The sequence below is a fragment of the Passer montanus genome, unplaced genomic scaffold, assembly GCF_014805655.1.
Source record: "Passer montanus isolate IOZ18808 unplaced genomic scaffold, ASM1480565v1 scaffold21, whole genome shotgun sequence".
In the NCBI taxonomy this organism is placed as follows: Eukaryota; Metazoa; Chordata; class Aves; order Passeriformes; family Passeridae; genus Passer; species Passer montanus.
In genome coordinates this window covers 83579-99200 of record NW_024366703.1, presented here as the reverse complement: position 1 = coordinate 99200, position 15622 = coordinate 83579, and the positions used below count along the sequence as shown (strand labels likewise).

The following is a 15622-nucleotide window of genomic DNA, read 5'->3' as shown; positions in this document are numbered from 1 at the left end:
CCTGAAGTTAAAAAATGAGCCAAATATTTGTGTTGATGAGCACTGTACTGTTTCTATGTAAAAAGTAAGGATAATGCAGTAGCCACAATGAGAAACATCCATATTTAGCTTGAGTGAACTGTACAGGTAGGCAACAGTAGGAAGCAGTGCATCCTTCTGCATATGGTTTCTGAAAAATATTTGAGCTCTCAGCTCTGCTTTTCCTGGCCAATTTTAATCAGTCTGTCAGAAAATAATTAAGTTTTGCTTCAAGTGAATCATTGATGTCTGTAGGTGAACACTCTGCTGCTAAATAGAATATTTTTTGTTCACTTTGTTTTGAAGTACAGGCCACTTTTAAGATGAGCTTATAAACTGGGTCAGCAGTTAGTTCATCTTTGTTCCAAAACATGGAGACTTAAAGCAAAGAATGGATTTTGTACGAGTGCTTGCTAGTGCATACAGCTGTGGAAAGCCCTCTTTTCCTTCCAATTCTGAAGTGAGAAGCCATTATCTCCACATAACAAATACATTAAGTACTCTGCCAAGATAAAAGTTTTTTCAAAGGGAATGTTATGATAATGGGTCTGGTTCTCTGTTTAGAGCCCTGCTATGTGATTAGTCTATCAGAAACTTCACTAAACCATTTGTGAATTTCATTTAATCGCTTTTTAATGCCACAGGATGGTGGGTTGCCTACTTGCTTTTTCTATCCTCTGGTATTACTGGCTTTTGCATATCCAGACAGGATTGTGTATCTTCTAAAGTGACATTGGAAAGATACTTACTGCACAGGCATTGCTTTTGTTTCTGCAAGCAGGTTCCTCTGGAGAAGTACTGTGTTTGTTGAAATAATTGACATTTTTATACAGCCACCCTAGCACGTAAGTTGGGAGTTTGCTTTGTTTTCTCCCTTTTGGTTTCTGAAGGAGTGCAAAATGTGACCAGTTTTCAACAGCTTGTCTTTATGGTTGCTGTTTGGGGCAAGGCTGTTTGCTCCCCTTCCCCCTCCTTGCCCTCCTCCCCAAAAATGTGGGTATAGCTTGAACCATCTTGCTTAATAGAAATTGGAAGCTCTCTGCTTAGATGATGTAGTCCTTCCTCTTTTATGGAAGAAATAAAGATCTTACAGACAATACTCCTCTTACCATGGTTGTTTCTTAAGAGTTTCTGGTTGTTGAATTCAGGCTTTTTGATAACTCTCCAGTTAGCTGCTCAGTGCTTTTCTTCCCACTTCTTGGTGGTACAGGGGCCAGAAATTTGGAGAAATAGTTGCCTAAGCAATAGCCAGTCTTGATCAAATGTTTTAGGTAAATACAATTATAAATATTTTCAGTTGAGGCAGAATGCAACATAGAAAGTCCCTCTTGTAATTAATATATGAAAATATATGAATGCTGGATTGGAGGGAATGGAGACTGTAAATAATCATTACATTATGCTCTTTTTTATGTCTGAATGTTTTGAAGCCACAGTGTCTATTAATTCCTCTCCAAAATTCCTCTCCAAAGTGTATAAAGGGCACAAAAATTGTTTATTGTAGGATAGTCCTAGGTGTATTTCTTTCACAAGTTTCAGATTAAAAAAACAAACCCAAAACACTAACACTTTTTACATTTCTGGTACTGAAACAGTAGAAGTGATAGCACGTTCTTATCACTATCATTACTGCAGAGCTAACACAAATAAGAAAATTACATTTTGATCTAACTTCAACATCAGCAGTATCCAGCCAAATTTGCCCAAGGAAGTATATATAGACAGTGTCACTGAAGAGAGCAAAATTCTGTAATTGTGAGTGCTTCAGGAATTTCTCCATTGGAATGTGTCTGGAAAACATGAGCTCAGGAAAAGACAAGTCTCCTCTCCAGGTGGACAAGTAAACTGAATAGTTGGGCTCCTGTTTTCTTGAATGAATTCTTGACTCTGCAGCTTATGGTTCATTTCAAGTCTGTTGGCCATGTAGATTGATGAAGAATTCCAGGTTTGGATCCCTTGGATCTTTTCCGGATTAATGCATTATGGCAGAGCAGCCTTGCAATAGCTGTTAGCACTGCTGCCATCTAAAGTCAGTCTCATACGAGGGTTAGCCTTGAAGTCACAAAAGCCCCTGCTGTTGTTGGACTTCTGTTGGAATAAAGCCACACTTGGAAATGTTGGAGCAGTGTGTTTATGGCTTCTGTTCTTCAGGAGCATCATATCTCATTTAAAAAAAAAAAAAAAAGTTTTGGTACGAGGGTTAGCCTTGAAGTCACAAAAGCCCCTGCTGTTGTTGGACTTCTGTTGGAATAAAGCCACACTTGGAAGTGTTGGAGCAGTGTGTTTATGGCTTGTGTTCTTCAGGAGCATCATATCTCATTAAAAAAAAAAAAAAAGTTTTGGTGCCCTTTGTTTTCCAAAGCCTTTCAAGGGAACATTTTCATTCTGCTAAATGGCATCAGTGAGAAAATTCTCGAAACTTGCAGAGGAGACATCTGCGTGTGCATTCTGCAAGAAGTGTGCTTTTATCCAGGAGCGTGTTTTCAGTTCAGGAAAGGGGTTCTTCCTTACTTTCAGTATTTTCATTCAGTGGTTCTGAAATTTTTCTTCCAGTTTTGGGGGTTTGGCTTGTGCAGGGAAATTGTAAAAATGATGGGAGGACCCATGAATCTGGAAGGCTTTGTGTAGTTCTTGGAGAGAATCACTTTAAAGGGCAGGAATTCATTTGGGAAAAGGATAAGAAAATGGCTTTTTTATCTGGTGACTAACCTATTTATAAGGCACACCTTGAAATAGATACACTGTTAACAATGTCGTTGCCCCCAGGCCTGTACCAGTTACAGCATTTTTATTTTCATCAGTGTATTTGCCAACAGTGCAATGGTTTTGCAAAAAACCAAGGACATATCTTCTGTGAACAAGGGGGTGATATTGCCTGGTACCAGCATTTTTGGCTTATTGATGTATTGATTTTCTCACCAGCTCTTAATAATACAATACAGAACAATTTGTCAAATATCTCTGGAGGTCTTACTGTGCTGAGGCTTGTTTTGTTATGAAAACCAAACCCATTTGAACTTTCCTTATGTTCTAGATAGATCTCCTTCAGGACCATGGGCTTTTGGAGCATTCCAAAACATTCCTTCACAAGCTTGTGCTTATCCTTCAGCTGGCATTGGATGACTACAGCATTCCAGAAAACACATGCACTTGTAGGATTGGGAGTTTATGTACAATTAACAAAGTACCTAATTTTACAGAACTGTTTTTTTAGGGTCCTCCTAATACTGTGAGGTGTGCTTACCCATATGGTGCAATGGTTTACCTAGATAGATTCCAGTTCACCAAAGCTCAGACCTAAGTCCTGTAAACTGGAAGTGCTGGATCTGGCTGGGAAAGGCCAGTCTCCAGCAGTTCCATGCAGCAAGCTGCCCGACCTAGAAAAATGTGCTACAGTTAGACACCACAGTGAGGTTTTTTTTTTCTGAACCCTGTGTGTCACAAGCTTTTATTTGGTTTCTGAAATGTTTTGAGAGCTGTATTAACTTTTTCTGAGCAGCTTCCAAACAGGGCTGAGAACATCATACGAGGCTGAATTCAAGGAAGCTTTTGTGGCTGCTCATTCTCATTTTCCAAAGGTTTGTATCAGGAAGTTCAGACTTAGAACACCAAGCAAGGCACAGTGTTTTTCTGTGCTGCTAGACATGTAATTCTTTAGATTTCAATTTATGCTGTTTTTTCATTCCAAATCACTTGTCTCATCACTTCACTGGGCTGAGAAAAGTGGGTTATGTAATTAACATAGTGTGAGGCTTCTCTTGCTGTGATACACAGGAGTAACTACAAGAATGGGGTGGAAATATCCGCCTTATTTTCTTAAAATTGCCTGACAGACATTAGCAGGTGAATAGTGAACAGTACCTGCTGTTTGTTTTAAAAAGATGTGACAGTTTTAGAGAGTCAGGCACCCATTTACCTGCAAGAATTGGAGACCTGTATAATAAAATGTTGAAGAAATACCTAATGGTATTTTAAGTTCTGCATTTGCATTCTGCAGACTCATTTTGTGTAATTTTAATTGGCAAGATAAAAGGTGATTTTTGTTAAGAATTTTTTTCTGTTTATCTCACTACCAGAAAGTGATCAAACATCCACTTTTGTCTGAAGCTGAAATTACCATAATTTTAAATTATGTGTATAGCAAAATAAATAATGAAAAAGGAAATAACTGTTCCTGGTTTTAGTGATTTAAAGAGTGACTTGTAAGATGAACCTGTTTTAAGGTGTTGCTTACCTAAAAAGATGAATACCTGCATGTTCTCTGTGATTTGGATGAAGATGTTACTATAGTTATTCTCTGTACAGAAATCCTGTGCAGAAGCTGTAACGGGGAAAATTCTCTAAGGCAATTTTTGATGGAGTAACATCTTTCCTGAGAGATTCATTAAATTCTACCCACTTGTCAAACAGCCTTAACTCAGGTAGCATATGGTCCAGCCTCTGTAAAGGATGCCTGCCTGTGAGCGGGGAAATGCAACTATCCCATCTTCATCTCCTAACAGAAGATTAGAGATATGTTTATACTTTCCCAGATTTATTCCTCTGCAAAAAAGGAGGGGAAAAAACCCACTAACTTTTCCTATGGCAAAAAGTACTTTGGAAAAACCAATGGATTCAGCTCTTCAAATTTTGAACAGCAGATGCTTTTCCAAAGATGTTCCCATGCCCTTCTTTTTAACCTTGCAGCAGAGATCACCAAAACCACCAGCTTTGCTCAATGCTTTCCAAGCATAACTGACTCCTGTGTGAACCCTGAAAATGGATTTTAAGTGAAGTAATGAAACATCAGTTTGACATGCCTCAGTTTGGGAGACAGTGGTCAAGCCAAAATTCATGCTTCCAGATAAGACAGCTTTCTCTCCCTGCCTCCCACAGCTTGTCCCTATACAACTCAAAATTACCCCATAAGTATCTTGGTTTTTCTCACATAGTTTGAGGATTGCATTAATGATGGGAAAAATGTTTGGTGCTTTTTTATGTGGTGTGACTTCAAATCCTTCCTGCTGCTACTTTGGTGAACAAAAAGGAATTTTCCAACCATGGCTTACTTCCAGTTTCTCTAAGTGTCACTGCCTGTTAGGACAAGGCTGTTGTTAATTATACATTGAGTTAATGCACAGGTGAATGTGCCTGTGACTGCAGTGATCTCTGTACAGTGGATTTCAGAACCTCTGGGACATCTAAGCATGTGTGTGTCAGCATCTTGAAAGATTCATTTTCGGTAGCAAATAATTTAACCTTATGCAGGTATTTCCTGGGTGATAACGCAATAAATTTGATAAAAAATTACCCACCCCCAATCTACTGCACAAGAAACTCAAATGGGTGATGGAAGGAAGAGAGAGCAGGGGTTGATACTTTGTCACCTGGATTTGTCTGTGACTGCTCAGGAAAGGAGGGACATCCCAAGTGTGGTCAACTCTGTGAGTGATAAAGGAGTTAAGAGCAACAGACTGCTAGAAATAAACCAGTCAGAGGAAAAGGGGGATGGGGAAGTGGAGAGGTTTTGTCAGGGTAGGAAGCCTGTAAATGAGCCTAGGGGTAAATGAGCCTCTGTAGAAGGGGTGAAGCAAAGGGAGGGCGAGGTTCTGCAGAGGGCCCCATGGTGCCTGTAGGCAGGGATGCAGCTCCCTGGGCTACACCTGCAGCAGTTCTTTCCTACCATGAAAAGAAGCAATGGAAGAAGTTTAAGGAGCAGTGAGGGGCACTAGAAATGCAGAGGGAAGAAGAAAGAGAATGCTCTGGGTTCAGAGAGTCATACTCCATCTCTCCAGAACTCTGCCCTTGTACTGGTGGTGCAAACACCTCGGTGTGTTTGGTTTTTTGCAGCCTTGGCAGCTGTGGAATCAGCAGTGGGACAGGCTCCAAGGGAGTGGTGCCTCAGTCACTTTGTTAGAACTGGTGGACCCCAAGTGCTGGCAAGAGGGAAGAAGCAGGTCTTGTGGAAGACCTAGCAAACTGTGCGTGTTTTGGCTTCAGGACGTATTGTGTGCAGGGATATTCCATCAGCACTAAGTAGCTCACACATAGCTTTGCTCACGGATGCTATTCAGAAAGAGCTGTGTGCATTCCTGCTCAGCAAGGCTTGAAAGGACAGTGGATTTTGGCTGTGTGTGTTGGGCAGGAGAGGGTTCTGCAAAGGAAAAGACTGCCTTTGACAGCAATGGATATGGATTGTTTTCTTTCCAGATAATTAACTGGTGTCACGAGTTGCTCTGCTGTTGTGAGACCACTGACTTTTTAACAACTCAGATGAAAAAGATCCTTTCACAGGGCTTTCTGTGTTCCTTAGTTGCACTGATGTGGCCCTGCCAATCAAGATGACGTGAGCTGATCTCCTAAACACCTGGTAGCAGCCATTGCTCTGGGCACACTGCTTTGGCTGCCACTTGCAAAGTGCCATGGTTACTGAGAACTGTTTCTGGGAGGTTTGAGCAGTTCTCATGTTAGAGACTTCCAGAGTTCCCCATAGTAGGGCAACGTTATTTTTGGGGTGTGGATAATAGTGATAGACTCCTCTGAACTCTCTCACAGACTCAATCTAATTGCACAATTAAGGATCCATATTTTAATTTGCTCTCTTCCTCCTTCAAAGCTGTAGGATGTCCTCTTCTACATCCATCCACGTCTGTAATGGAGGTTCTCCTGGCACAATGGAGGATCCTGGCACAAGGAGCCAGGATCTCCAGTGTAAGCTGTCATGCTGGAAGAGGTTAGCAAGCAGTTTCCATGTGGTTAAAAGAGAGGTGATCAGCTTTTCTTTTTAAAATAACCATTAGATTGCTCTTTCATCTGACAAAATCAGAGCAAGTAGCAACCTGATACAGAAAAAGTAAAAGTAGATAGTGTGTAAACGGGCAGCATAAAACTCAGGAAATACCTTATTAAGTTTAGTCTTGATGGCTTGCTGTCTACACTCTTCAAAAACCTACAGTGATGGAAACTCCCTGGTTCTTCATGGCAATCTGCTCTAGGACTTCCCTGCTTCACTGCTTGAAAGCTTGCCTGAAACCTAGATCATCCTGGGTTCATTGAGCACCAGCTGTAAGAAGCTGTTTGATTAGCAGAGCTGTTCACCATCACCTTCATGTCGGAGTTTGATGCAGCCTTTTTGGCTTCTGTGAAGGTTTGAAGACAATTTTAAATATTAGATGAGTGGCAGGGACAACAGTCAGGAACAATTTGCAGTAGACTGCATTGCTGCTGAGGAGATGCCTGAATCACACTGTGCCCTTTTGTGCTGAGTTATCATTCATTGCTGTAGGCTCCCAGAGAAGGGACAAATTTATGGATGGCAAATCTGTCTGAGTGAAGGGAGGGCTTGGAGCTCGTGCTGTATTGGGAAATGCTGCTTGACGAGCCTGCAGTGGGAGCTGGGAAGTACACAGCTGAAGGAGCAGTTTTGGCACCAGGAGATGGTGGTACACACATCCACCCCACTGAGCTCGTGCCCTGTCAGCTCTGCCCTGCTCACGGGGATGGCAGCTGTACCCCCTGCCTGATGCTGCGTCTGCTGAGCAGCACAAGCACAGATACCAACCCGTAAATATTGCTCCAGCCTCAGCCTAGCATCTTGTCAGAGCAGAGGCTGGGCTAGGCAGTGTTGCATTCATATGGAACCGCCTGGTGGGCCTTTGTGAGATTATTTGTAAGACGATTCAGCACCTAGTGAGATGGCTGGGCTTTGGCATCTGCCCTTTCCCTGTCACTATGCAAGCAGCAGTCATCGTGCCTCTGTGATCTACCTCCGCCACAAGCCAGCAGCACTAAAAGTATGATGCTTTCCAGTGTGCTACCCCATGCTCTGCTGTTAGAGCTGTCCAAGATATTGTACAGGCTCAGACAGCCACCAGATCAGATACCAAGGTGTAGATTTTGATGCAATTGAGCATCTTGCATGTGGCCAATTTCCCTCATTTCCCAGGCTTTGCTGTATATGGATCATCCCAAAGCCCAAATTTCCAGTGAAACAGCCTAGTTGCCTCTGAAAACAACTGCGGAACGCAGGTAAGAAGGATAAATGCACATCTTGACGTTTAGTCCCATCACTCTTAATTTCTCCCATTCTTTAGTTTAGAATGATTTTTTTCCCCATCGTTGCCCACCCACGGTCCAACAGCCCCGCTTACACGGGGGTTTTACGGCTGCCGCGTGGGCCGTTGATTCTCCCGGCTGCGCCGAAGCACGGGCGGCGGGAAGCGAGGCTGAGCGCGGCCGGTGCAGCCGCGGGCGCTCCCGGCGCGGAGCCGCCGCTGCCATCGGGCGCAGTGCCCGCAGCCCGGGCAGCCGCGCCGCCGCTCCGCCGCCATGGGCCGCGGGGCCGCGCTCCGCCGCCTGCTGCTCTCCCTGCTGCTGCTGCTGCCTGCCGCGCCCGCAGCCTCCTTAGCGCTGGGGGAACCGGAGACGGCCGACGAGCCGATGGAGTACCGCGACCCTTGCAAAGCCGGTAGGGAAGCGGGCTGGCTGCAACTCTGGGAGAAGTTTGGAAGCACGGCGGCGGTGGACAGGTGTCCCTGCGAGGCGCTCCTCGGTACCGCGGGTCCGCCCGGCCGCACCGTGCCCAGGCTCACCTGGCGGCGGCGGCGGGAGCCCCCGGCCCGGCCGGGAGCGTCCCCGGCATCCCGCCGCCTTCCAAAGCCGGCGAGCGCCCGGCGAGCTGCCCCGCTGTCCCGGCATCCCGCCGCCTTCCCAAAGCCCGCGGGAGCCCGGCGAGCTGCCCCGCTGTCCCGGCATCCCGCCGCTGCGGGAGGGTGCCGCTCGCGTCCAGCCTGCGCCCCGCTGCCCGGGGCTGTGGTCCCGGCTGGGAGGCTGTGCCGGGTTAGTTTTGTCAGTCGCCCCGCGCTCCCGCACCTGTGCCGCTCCCTCCCGCGCGAGATTCCCCTCTGCAAAGCCAGGGAAACCCGGCTGTGCTTTGCATTTTGGGGCTGGGGGTTCTCCCCCCCGCGCCCTCAACCATTTTGGCTTTTTCTGTGCATTTTCGTAGCCTTTTGGCAGCTGTTGGAACTTGCCCCGAGCTCTGTCCGGCCCGAAGTTGCGGTGCGTGCCCCGGAGCGGCGGCGCTCGGCGGGGCTCCCGGGGCTCCCGGGGCTCTCCAGGTACTCCGCAGCTGCCTGGCTGCGAGTTCCCAGCTCCTCTCCAGGAACCCGCCAGCTGCTCCCTCCGTCCCTTTCTTGGACTTGTTCGTTCCCGCGTCAGACTGCGCTCTGCTGAGCGCCTTCAGACTGAGCTCGTTGCTTTTTATCTGTCTGAGTTCTAAAAGAGCTGCTGTCGTCCCTAATGTTGCACTGCCTCAATTTAAAGAGAATATGGACCCAGATTTTGTCTTTGGAAGACTAGGAGGTATTCTTGATGTGAGTGTTACTTGTTTTGATTCCAGCTGTTGGAGAATGTTGTAGTTTTGTAAATTGCTTCTCTGCTGAGAAATTGGCAACTGATACCTTGTTCGTTGTGTTACATTTACAGATAATTTTGTGGGAAGTTCTGTTGTCTTAATAACGTAGGAGTTGAAAAAAGCAAGGTGTTTATTCATGGGCGGTGTTCCTGGTCTCTTGAGCTGGGGCTTTGCCCCCTGAATGTGCTCCTCGCTGTTACAGTGTCCCTTGGTGATAGCTCCTCCTGTTATCAGCTCTCTCCTGCCTGCTTTTGCTCTCGTGCAGCCGTATCTGCTCACATAGACGAGCTCTGTCAGTGTAATGTCTTTCAGAGCTTCTCTGCCTGGTACAGCAAGTTTAGCTGGCTTTGTATGTAGGCTGAGTGTGGTGGGTTTCCTTCCAAAATTCAGCTCAGTCCTCTCCAGAGAGTATTTTTTGCACAAAACATTCCCTTGATCAGCAAGTCATCTGTCATTTGATATAGAGTGTGGTGTGTGTGGAGGTTAATTCTTTGTAATGAATATGGAATCCAGCCCAAATATGCTTTACTGTATTTGTGTCTGCTGCTAAGTGGTAATGAATTGATCTCTCTTGCTAGTGAAACTAGTTAGTGTCACAGCTATGGTTTAGACTTGGAGAGCTACAGGTACAGTGCTTCAGCCTTTCCATGTGAAAATGTATTATCCTTGCTTTCTCCTCAAAATTATTCCATCATCTCTGCTGCCTCACTTGCCCTTGTGACTGCTGGGTGCTGATGTCACATTAAGTGCATGAAGGATGGGGAATGCTCCTTTAAGGACCACACAGAGAACATTGACTTCTCTACATCTAACAAGGAACCTGTGACAGAAAAGGGGAAAAATATTTTCACAGCCTTCCATTTGCCTGCCTTCCTTGCAGGACCTTTTAGTTTTTCCTCTGTAATATCCAAAGTTCTCTCCCTCTCACTTCTGCATGGACATAGAAAAGAGCTTGGACTGCCAAGCACAGCCTCCCTTCATTTACATCTGCACCTCTTCTTGTGGTGGCGATGGAAAACTTTGTGTGTGTAATTCCTGTTAATTCAATTCAGGCAGGATCAATTACATAAATTAGCTTTATTTTCTGCCTTCTCAGTGTTTGCCTTTTGTGCTTTTCCAATGTCTTCTTTCCAATAGAAAGGGAGGAGTGCACAGGGCCTGTGGAGGTGACACAGGCGATCCTTTTCCAGGAGCAGGCTGCTGTTTCTGGTGGTGCTGGCACACGGCTGCTGTGCTGGGGGCTGCCGGGCAGCCTGGCCCGGCACGGCTCTGCCTCCTGTCCTGGGGCTCCGGTGCTGCACTCTGAGTGTGCCTTCCTCCCCAGCCTGTGCGTGTGCAGGGCAGCGCAGTGCCTCCTGCTCTGCTGCAGCCTCCTGCTCTGCTGAGCACCTTACCAGCCTTCTCAAGTTTCACTCTTGTGCTCTGTGGAAGAAAGAGACTCCGGTTCTTTCAGTGTGTCCTGCCTGGCTGTATTTCCAGGCTCTCTGATCCAGTTTCTCTTCATGTGGCTGTGTCCACCTAAAGTGCAGAGCATTTAGAGAGCAGGGCACTCTTTACGTGCTGTGTACCTCTCTCAGTGTGCTGGATAGTTCCAAATTGTAAAGTTAGCCCCAAGACAAACCAAACAAGGCTTGTACCACAAGGATCTGTGTTAGACCCTGCCTTGCATTGCCTTCTTCCTATTCCTGTCCTAGGCCATCAGCAGCTAGTGGAGCTAGGCAGATGTTCTCGCTGCAGACACCATCTCAAAGAGTTAGCTGAGCTGAGATTAATTAGTGATCTGTTTCTAATAGTGAAACAAGGTGAAGACACTGTTAATAGAGTTGTCTCTCCAAGAAGGCCTGTCTGGGCTGTGGTCTGACACCTGTGTGGGGAGTCTGTCACACTCTGTTCTGATGAACTGCAGCAGTGACAAGTGTTCTTAACTTCCTTAGGCCTGAGCTCCTCCTCTCCTGGGACAGTGTCGGGATCTGTCAAGAAGCATGACTGGAGAGGGCAATGGCTGCAGACCTGCTGGGAATGCTCAGGTGTCTGGTATGTTTTGCAAGGGGAAACAGGGACTAGGAGCACTGAGACTTTGGTGGTGCTTCCATCACTGCTGTAGGCACAGGCTCCTGTGCGCAGGCCTGTGGCTGCAGATTGTGCAGGCTCTTAGCCCACGGTGAAGACAAGCTGCTGCTCTTCTTACGTGATTTCCAAAGCTGCTGAAACTATAGTGCTTTACTTATTTCTTTTTATTATCTTTTATTTTTTCTAATTTCCTGTGTGCTGATGGCTATGGCCCAGAAGCTGTTATGGATTTAAATCTGGCAGGTTACAAGGTAAAAGCTTGGCAGTTCCTCACCCTGCAGCTCGTGCCCTGAGGTTGAGTGCAGGCTGTCAATGGTTGTTCTGCTAGACTGGGAGTGGGAAGCCTGGCACACGCTCCTCTGTGCTGCATTAGTGGAGGATGTAATAATGTCCTGCAGCAAGGCAGGAGGGACAGCACAGGGCAGCAGCCTCCTAAAGCACTGCAGCCCCTGAGCCCCTGGTGTCAACACATGGGCTCAGATGGGCCATGACTCCACTGCTGCTCAAGCTCTTAACTCCACCCATCCAGCATTTTCTTTTCCTAAAGGGGCTGGTTTCCTGCCTTTCTGTAAGGCAGAAAGAAACAAGGAGCTTCCCAAGTGGCTGATCAAGGGGCAGCTGAGGCAGCACTCACTGTCAGGTTGAGTTGCCAGGGAAGGTGGCAGTGCTGGCTCCGTGGGGTGGATTTTGCTGAGTGTTGTAGCAGCTCACTGGAGCTTTTCAAATGGAATAGTACAAAGGTTCCTCCCAGAACTGCTCTGTAATAGATGGGACAATGTCATAAGCCTCACATGGATCTGCTGCTCAGAGGATCCAGTTAAGGACACCCAGGCCAGTGTGCAGGTCTGAGTGAGGCTGTATGACAGGCAGGTAGCAGGAGGAACTGTGGATGCCTTCTAAACAAAACAAGCATGTCCTTCTGAGACTCCTCAGACAAACTGGAACCAAAGGAATTAAATAGCCTGTAATTTGTTCTGGTAGTTATTTGGGTGCAAGCTTGTACAAATTTTAATTTGAGGTGAAGAGCAGAATCTCTAAGGTTCAAAGTGACCCCTGGGGACAATATAATCAAACTTATGTCAACAAGGGGAGGGGGGTGTAAAGAGGAGGGAGAGCTGGGCACTGAATAACTTGTCCTCTGGATGTGTCCTCTTGCTTGATGATCCCTTTCTTCCAGCTCAAGCCTGCCATGAGGCTCTTTTCCACTTTCACCATCTTCATTCCTGGGTACTTCAGCTCCTCATGTGGTACTTCCGGTCTTTTGTGAGCTGGAGGTGCAACAGTTCCTCTTCCAGGGAGGGTATTCTGTGCTGGAGTCCTGTTTCTCTCTGCTCTGGGCAGTTCATCCTGGTGTGACATGTGCTGACTGCAGGCTGACCAAGTCTGGACTCCCAGACTTGGAGTGTTTCTCTGTGCAGGTGTTTGCATTAGGGGATTGGCAGAGCTGCCTGCCCAGCCATGTGCTCCTGAGCCAGAGGGGACTTGGGCTCCTGCTGCCTCTGTGTCTCAGGAGCCCTTCAGGAGGGTTTGTGTGGCTGAGGAGAACTGGACCAGGGAGGAGTTGCCAGTAGGTACAAATGAGCCTTGCATTCAAGTTCAGTTTCTTTCCATGAGACTTTGATCTCTCCATGGCTTTTGCTCTGGGCTGTTGCTTGCAGTGCTCTGAGCAGGCAGAGCCTGGCCTGGGGAGGCTGCAAAACACAGCAGGGCTCTGGCAGGGGGATAGCACCTAGAAGGTAAACTGGTTCCCATGGACTTTGTGGAGTTCTCCGGATATGAGCTCAGAAGGGGGAGAACTGGGGCAAGAGGTGTGAAGGAGCATCAACTGAGCAGCAATTCCATATCTCCTTTATCACTAGAAAAGTTACTAGAGAAGCAGTTTGACAATGATAGATCATTTTTTCCTGCAAGCCGAGGCTCCTTCAAGTGTGGATGCTGCTTGTCCATCACAGGATACTGCCGTGCATCCTTGTTCCTGCTCCACTTGCTGATTTGATCCACTAATTTTAATGCCCCAAATATTTAGAGTTCTCACACCCGGTGCTGTCCTGAGGGCTGTAAATTGTGCTTCATTGTTGTTCTGTTCCTCACAGCCCTTCCTCTGTAAAGGCACAGTGCTTTTGTCCTAGAGACTGCACGTTTCATTCGGGCTGTGGTGCAAACATCTGAAGTCAGGTGCAGACATTTTCTGTGGGCAGCTGAGGAATTTGCTCTTAGGAGCTGAAAGCCTCGAGGGGGTAATCAAATGAGAAAGGGGAGACAGCATCAACAAAGCCTGGGTCATTTAAATGTTGTTTGGGTTTTGAGTGGGATGCTGATGCTGTTTTCCCGGTTGGAAGCATGGATCCATCATGTTAGCAGAGCAACCAGAAAGCTCTTTACAGGCTGTGCTAGGGATCCAGCCCACTCACTTCTTGACAGGAGCTTTCCTGCAATCTTGTGAGTGGTCCTGTTTAGTTTGGCCATGGTGGGAGCAGGCTGTGCTAGGCATCCAGCCCACTCACTTGACAGGAGCTTTCCTGCAATCTTGTGAGTGGTCCTGTTTAGTTTGGCCATGGTGGGAGCACTGGCAGAGTGTGTGCCAACCTGCCTTTGCTTGGGAATCACAGACTCCTGTGAAGAAATCTCATTTCCATCTTACTGGTTTGCCATACAGCTTTGATGCCTCTGGGCTTGCATGGGAAGTGGCAGTGCAGCTGTGGTGGAGGTACCAGTCCTCTGCTGTGGGCTCTGAGTTTGTACAAGAGCCATGTGCTGACCCTGGGGCAGCCACTGTGGTGCTGGCAGTGCTGGCAGCTCAGTCCTGGTCTCCTGGCCTTCCAGAAAAGGAAACTTCCTTCCTTTGCCACCAATGCTTATAGGAGGGCTTTGAGAGAAGAGTCTGGGACATGACCCAGTCTGTGGAATCTTCAGTGCTGAGCTGATGGAGACTTTTATAGAGGAAGGAGAGAGCTCTCACTGGCAATCATTCCCTTTGCATTTTTCCCCCTGGTACATTGCAGGAAGGGTTAAATACTCAGGGAGGAAATTGACTCTTTTTGGGTGGTCTGGGAAAGAATGAGAGACCAGACTGTTCAGTCTTTAATTTACCTGCTTTGGGGAGATGACAGCAGTTACAGAACGGAAAACAGGTGGGTGAAAACTACCGGCGTCACTCTTCAGTGATGCAGCTGTTTGCCATTGGGGAGTGTTTTGCAATGAGGTAGAGCTGCAGCAGAAGTTTCCTCCTCAAAGGGAAGGTTTAAGGTGACTTTGATTATAATCCTAGCTAAGCACAAGCTAATGGCTCTGTCTTAAAGAAATAATAACCACCAACCCTTTTATTACACCTGAGATTCCTCAGCGGGGAAGTCAATGGCCTGGGGAATTGGAGAGCAAAACCTATGATCACTGCAACTTGAGATCTGGGTCTGAAGTCCTTCCAGTGTTTACCTGTCTTCTTGGGATCTGACTAAATCATGCCTGATCTTTGACACTTCTTGGGGTGTGTTGGATCTGCTTGGCCTGTAGGAGATGTAACCCTCTGTTCTATACTTAAGTCTTGGGGTTTAGCAATGGACGGGACAGAACATGGGCAGATTTAGGACAGAGGCCTTTTTTTTCCCCTTCTTAAAAAAGCCTGGTAGGATGGGGAAGAGGTGCTTGCAGTTGTCATGGATGCTTCTCCAGAGCTTTTATTGAGCTTCCTAGTCTGGGTGCAGTTCACAGGTGTCTGCCCTCAACCATAGCCTGCACAGGTGGGATCAAGGAATGCTGCTTGTTCTTCAGCTGTTTTGTAGCATAAAATTAGTAAGTCACAGAGTCCCAGAAAAAGCCATTTAGAAACTGTGCTTTAAGTCTTCCAGGATTTAAAAGTCCACAAAGCTGAGGATTTTGGTTGGAGGCACTTTGCATTTGTGTAATTACATTACAGCTTTGCAGTTGTGCTTGGAGATTTTATTCTCTTCCTGCGTTAACCTGTGCAGTGTGCCTTGCCAGTGATTAACACAGGAATTTGCTGCATTTTCTGGTAACCCACCTCTTTCTTGCTGCTAAAACTGTGCTGTGGGTGTTTCCCAGGTGAGTGGCCCTGGCCCAGTGTAGGGAAGAGCTGTGTGGCTGTGGGTACCCACTGCAACCTGCTTGGGCTCACTCCTTAGACCT

The 15622-nt window shown here is 46.8% G+C and overlaps 1 protein-coding gene across 1 annotated transcript in view; it reads left to right on the top strand.

Annotated features, from left to right (window-relative positions):
* The first annotated feature begins 8325 nt into the window (after positions 1 to 8325).
* TLL2 (tolloid like 2) overlaps positions 8326 to 15622 on the top strand; it is an 87095-nt gene continuing 79798 nt past the window's right edge. The window contains exon 1 of the mRNA XM_039709383.1: positions 8326 to 8464. Within this exon, the coding sequence (XP_039565317.1) occupies positions 8326 to 8464 (139 nt within the window). The remainder of the gene's footprint in view (positions 8465 to 15622) is intronic.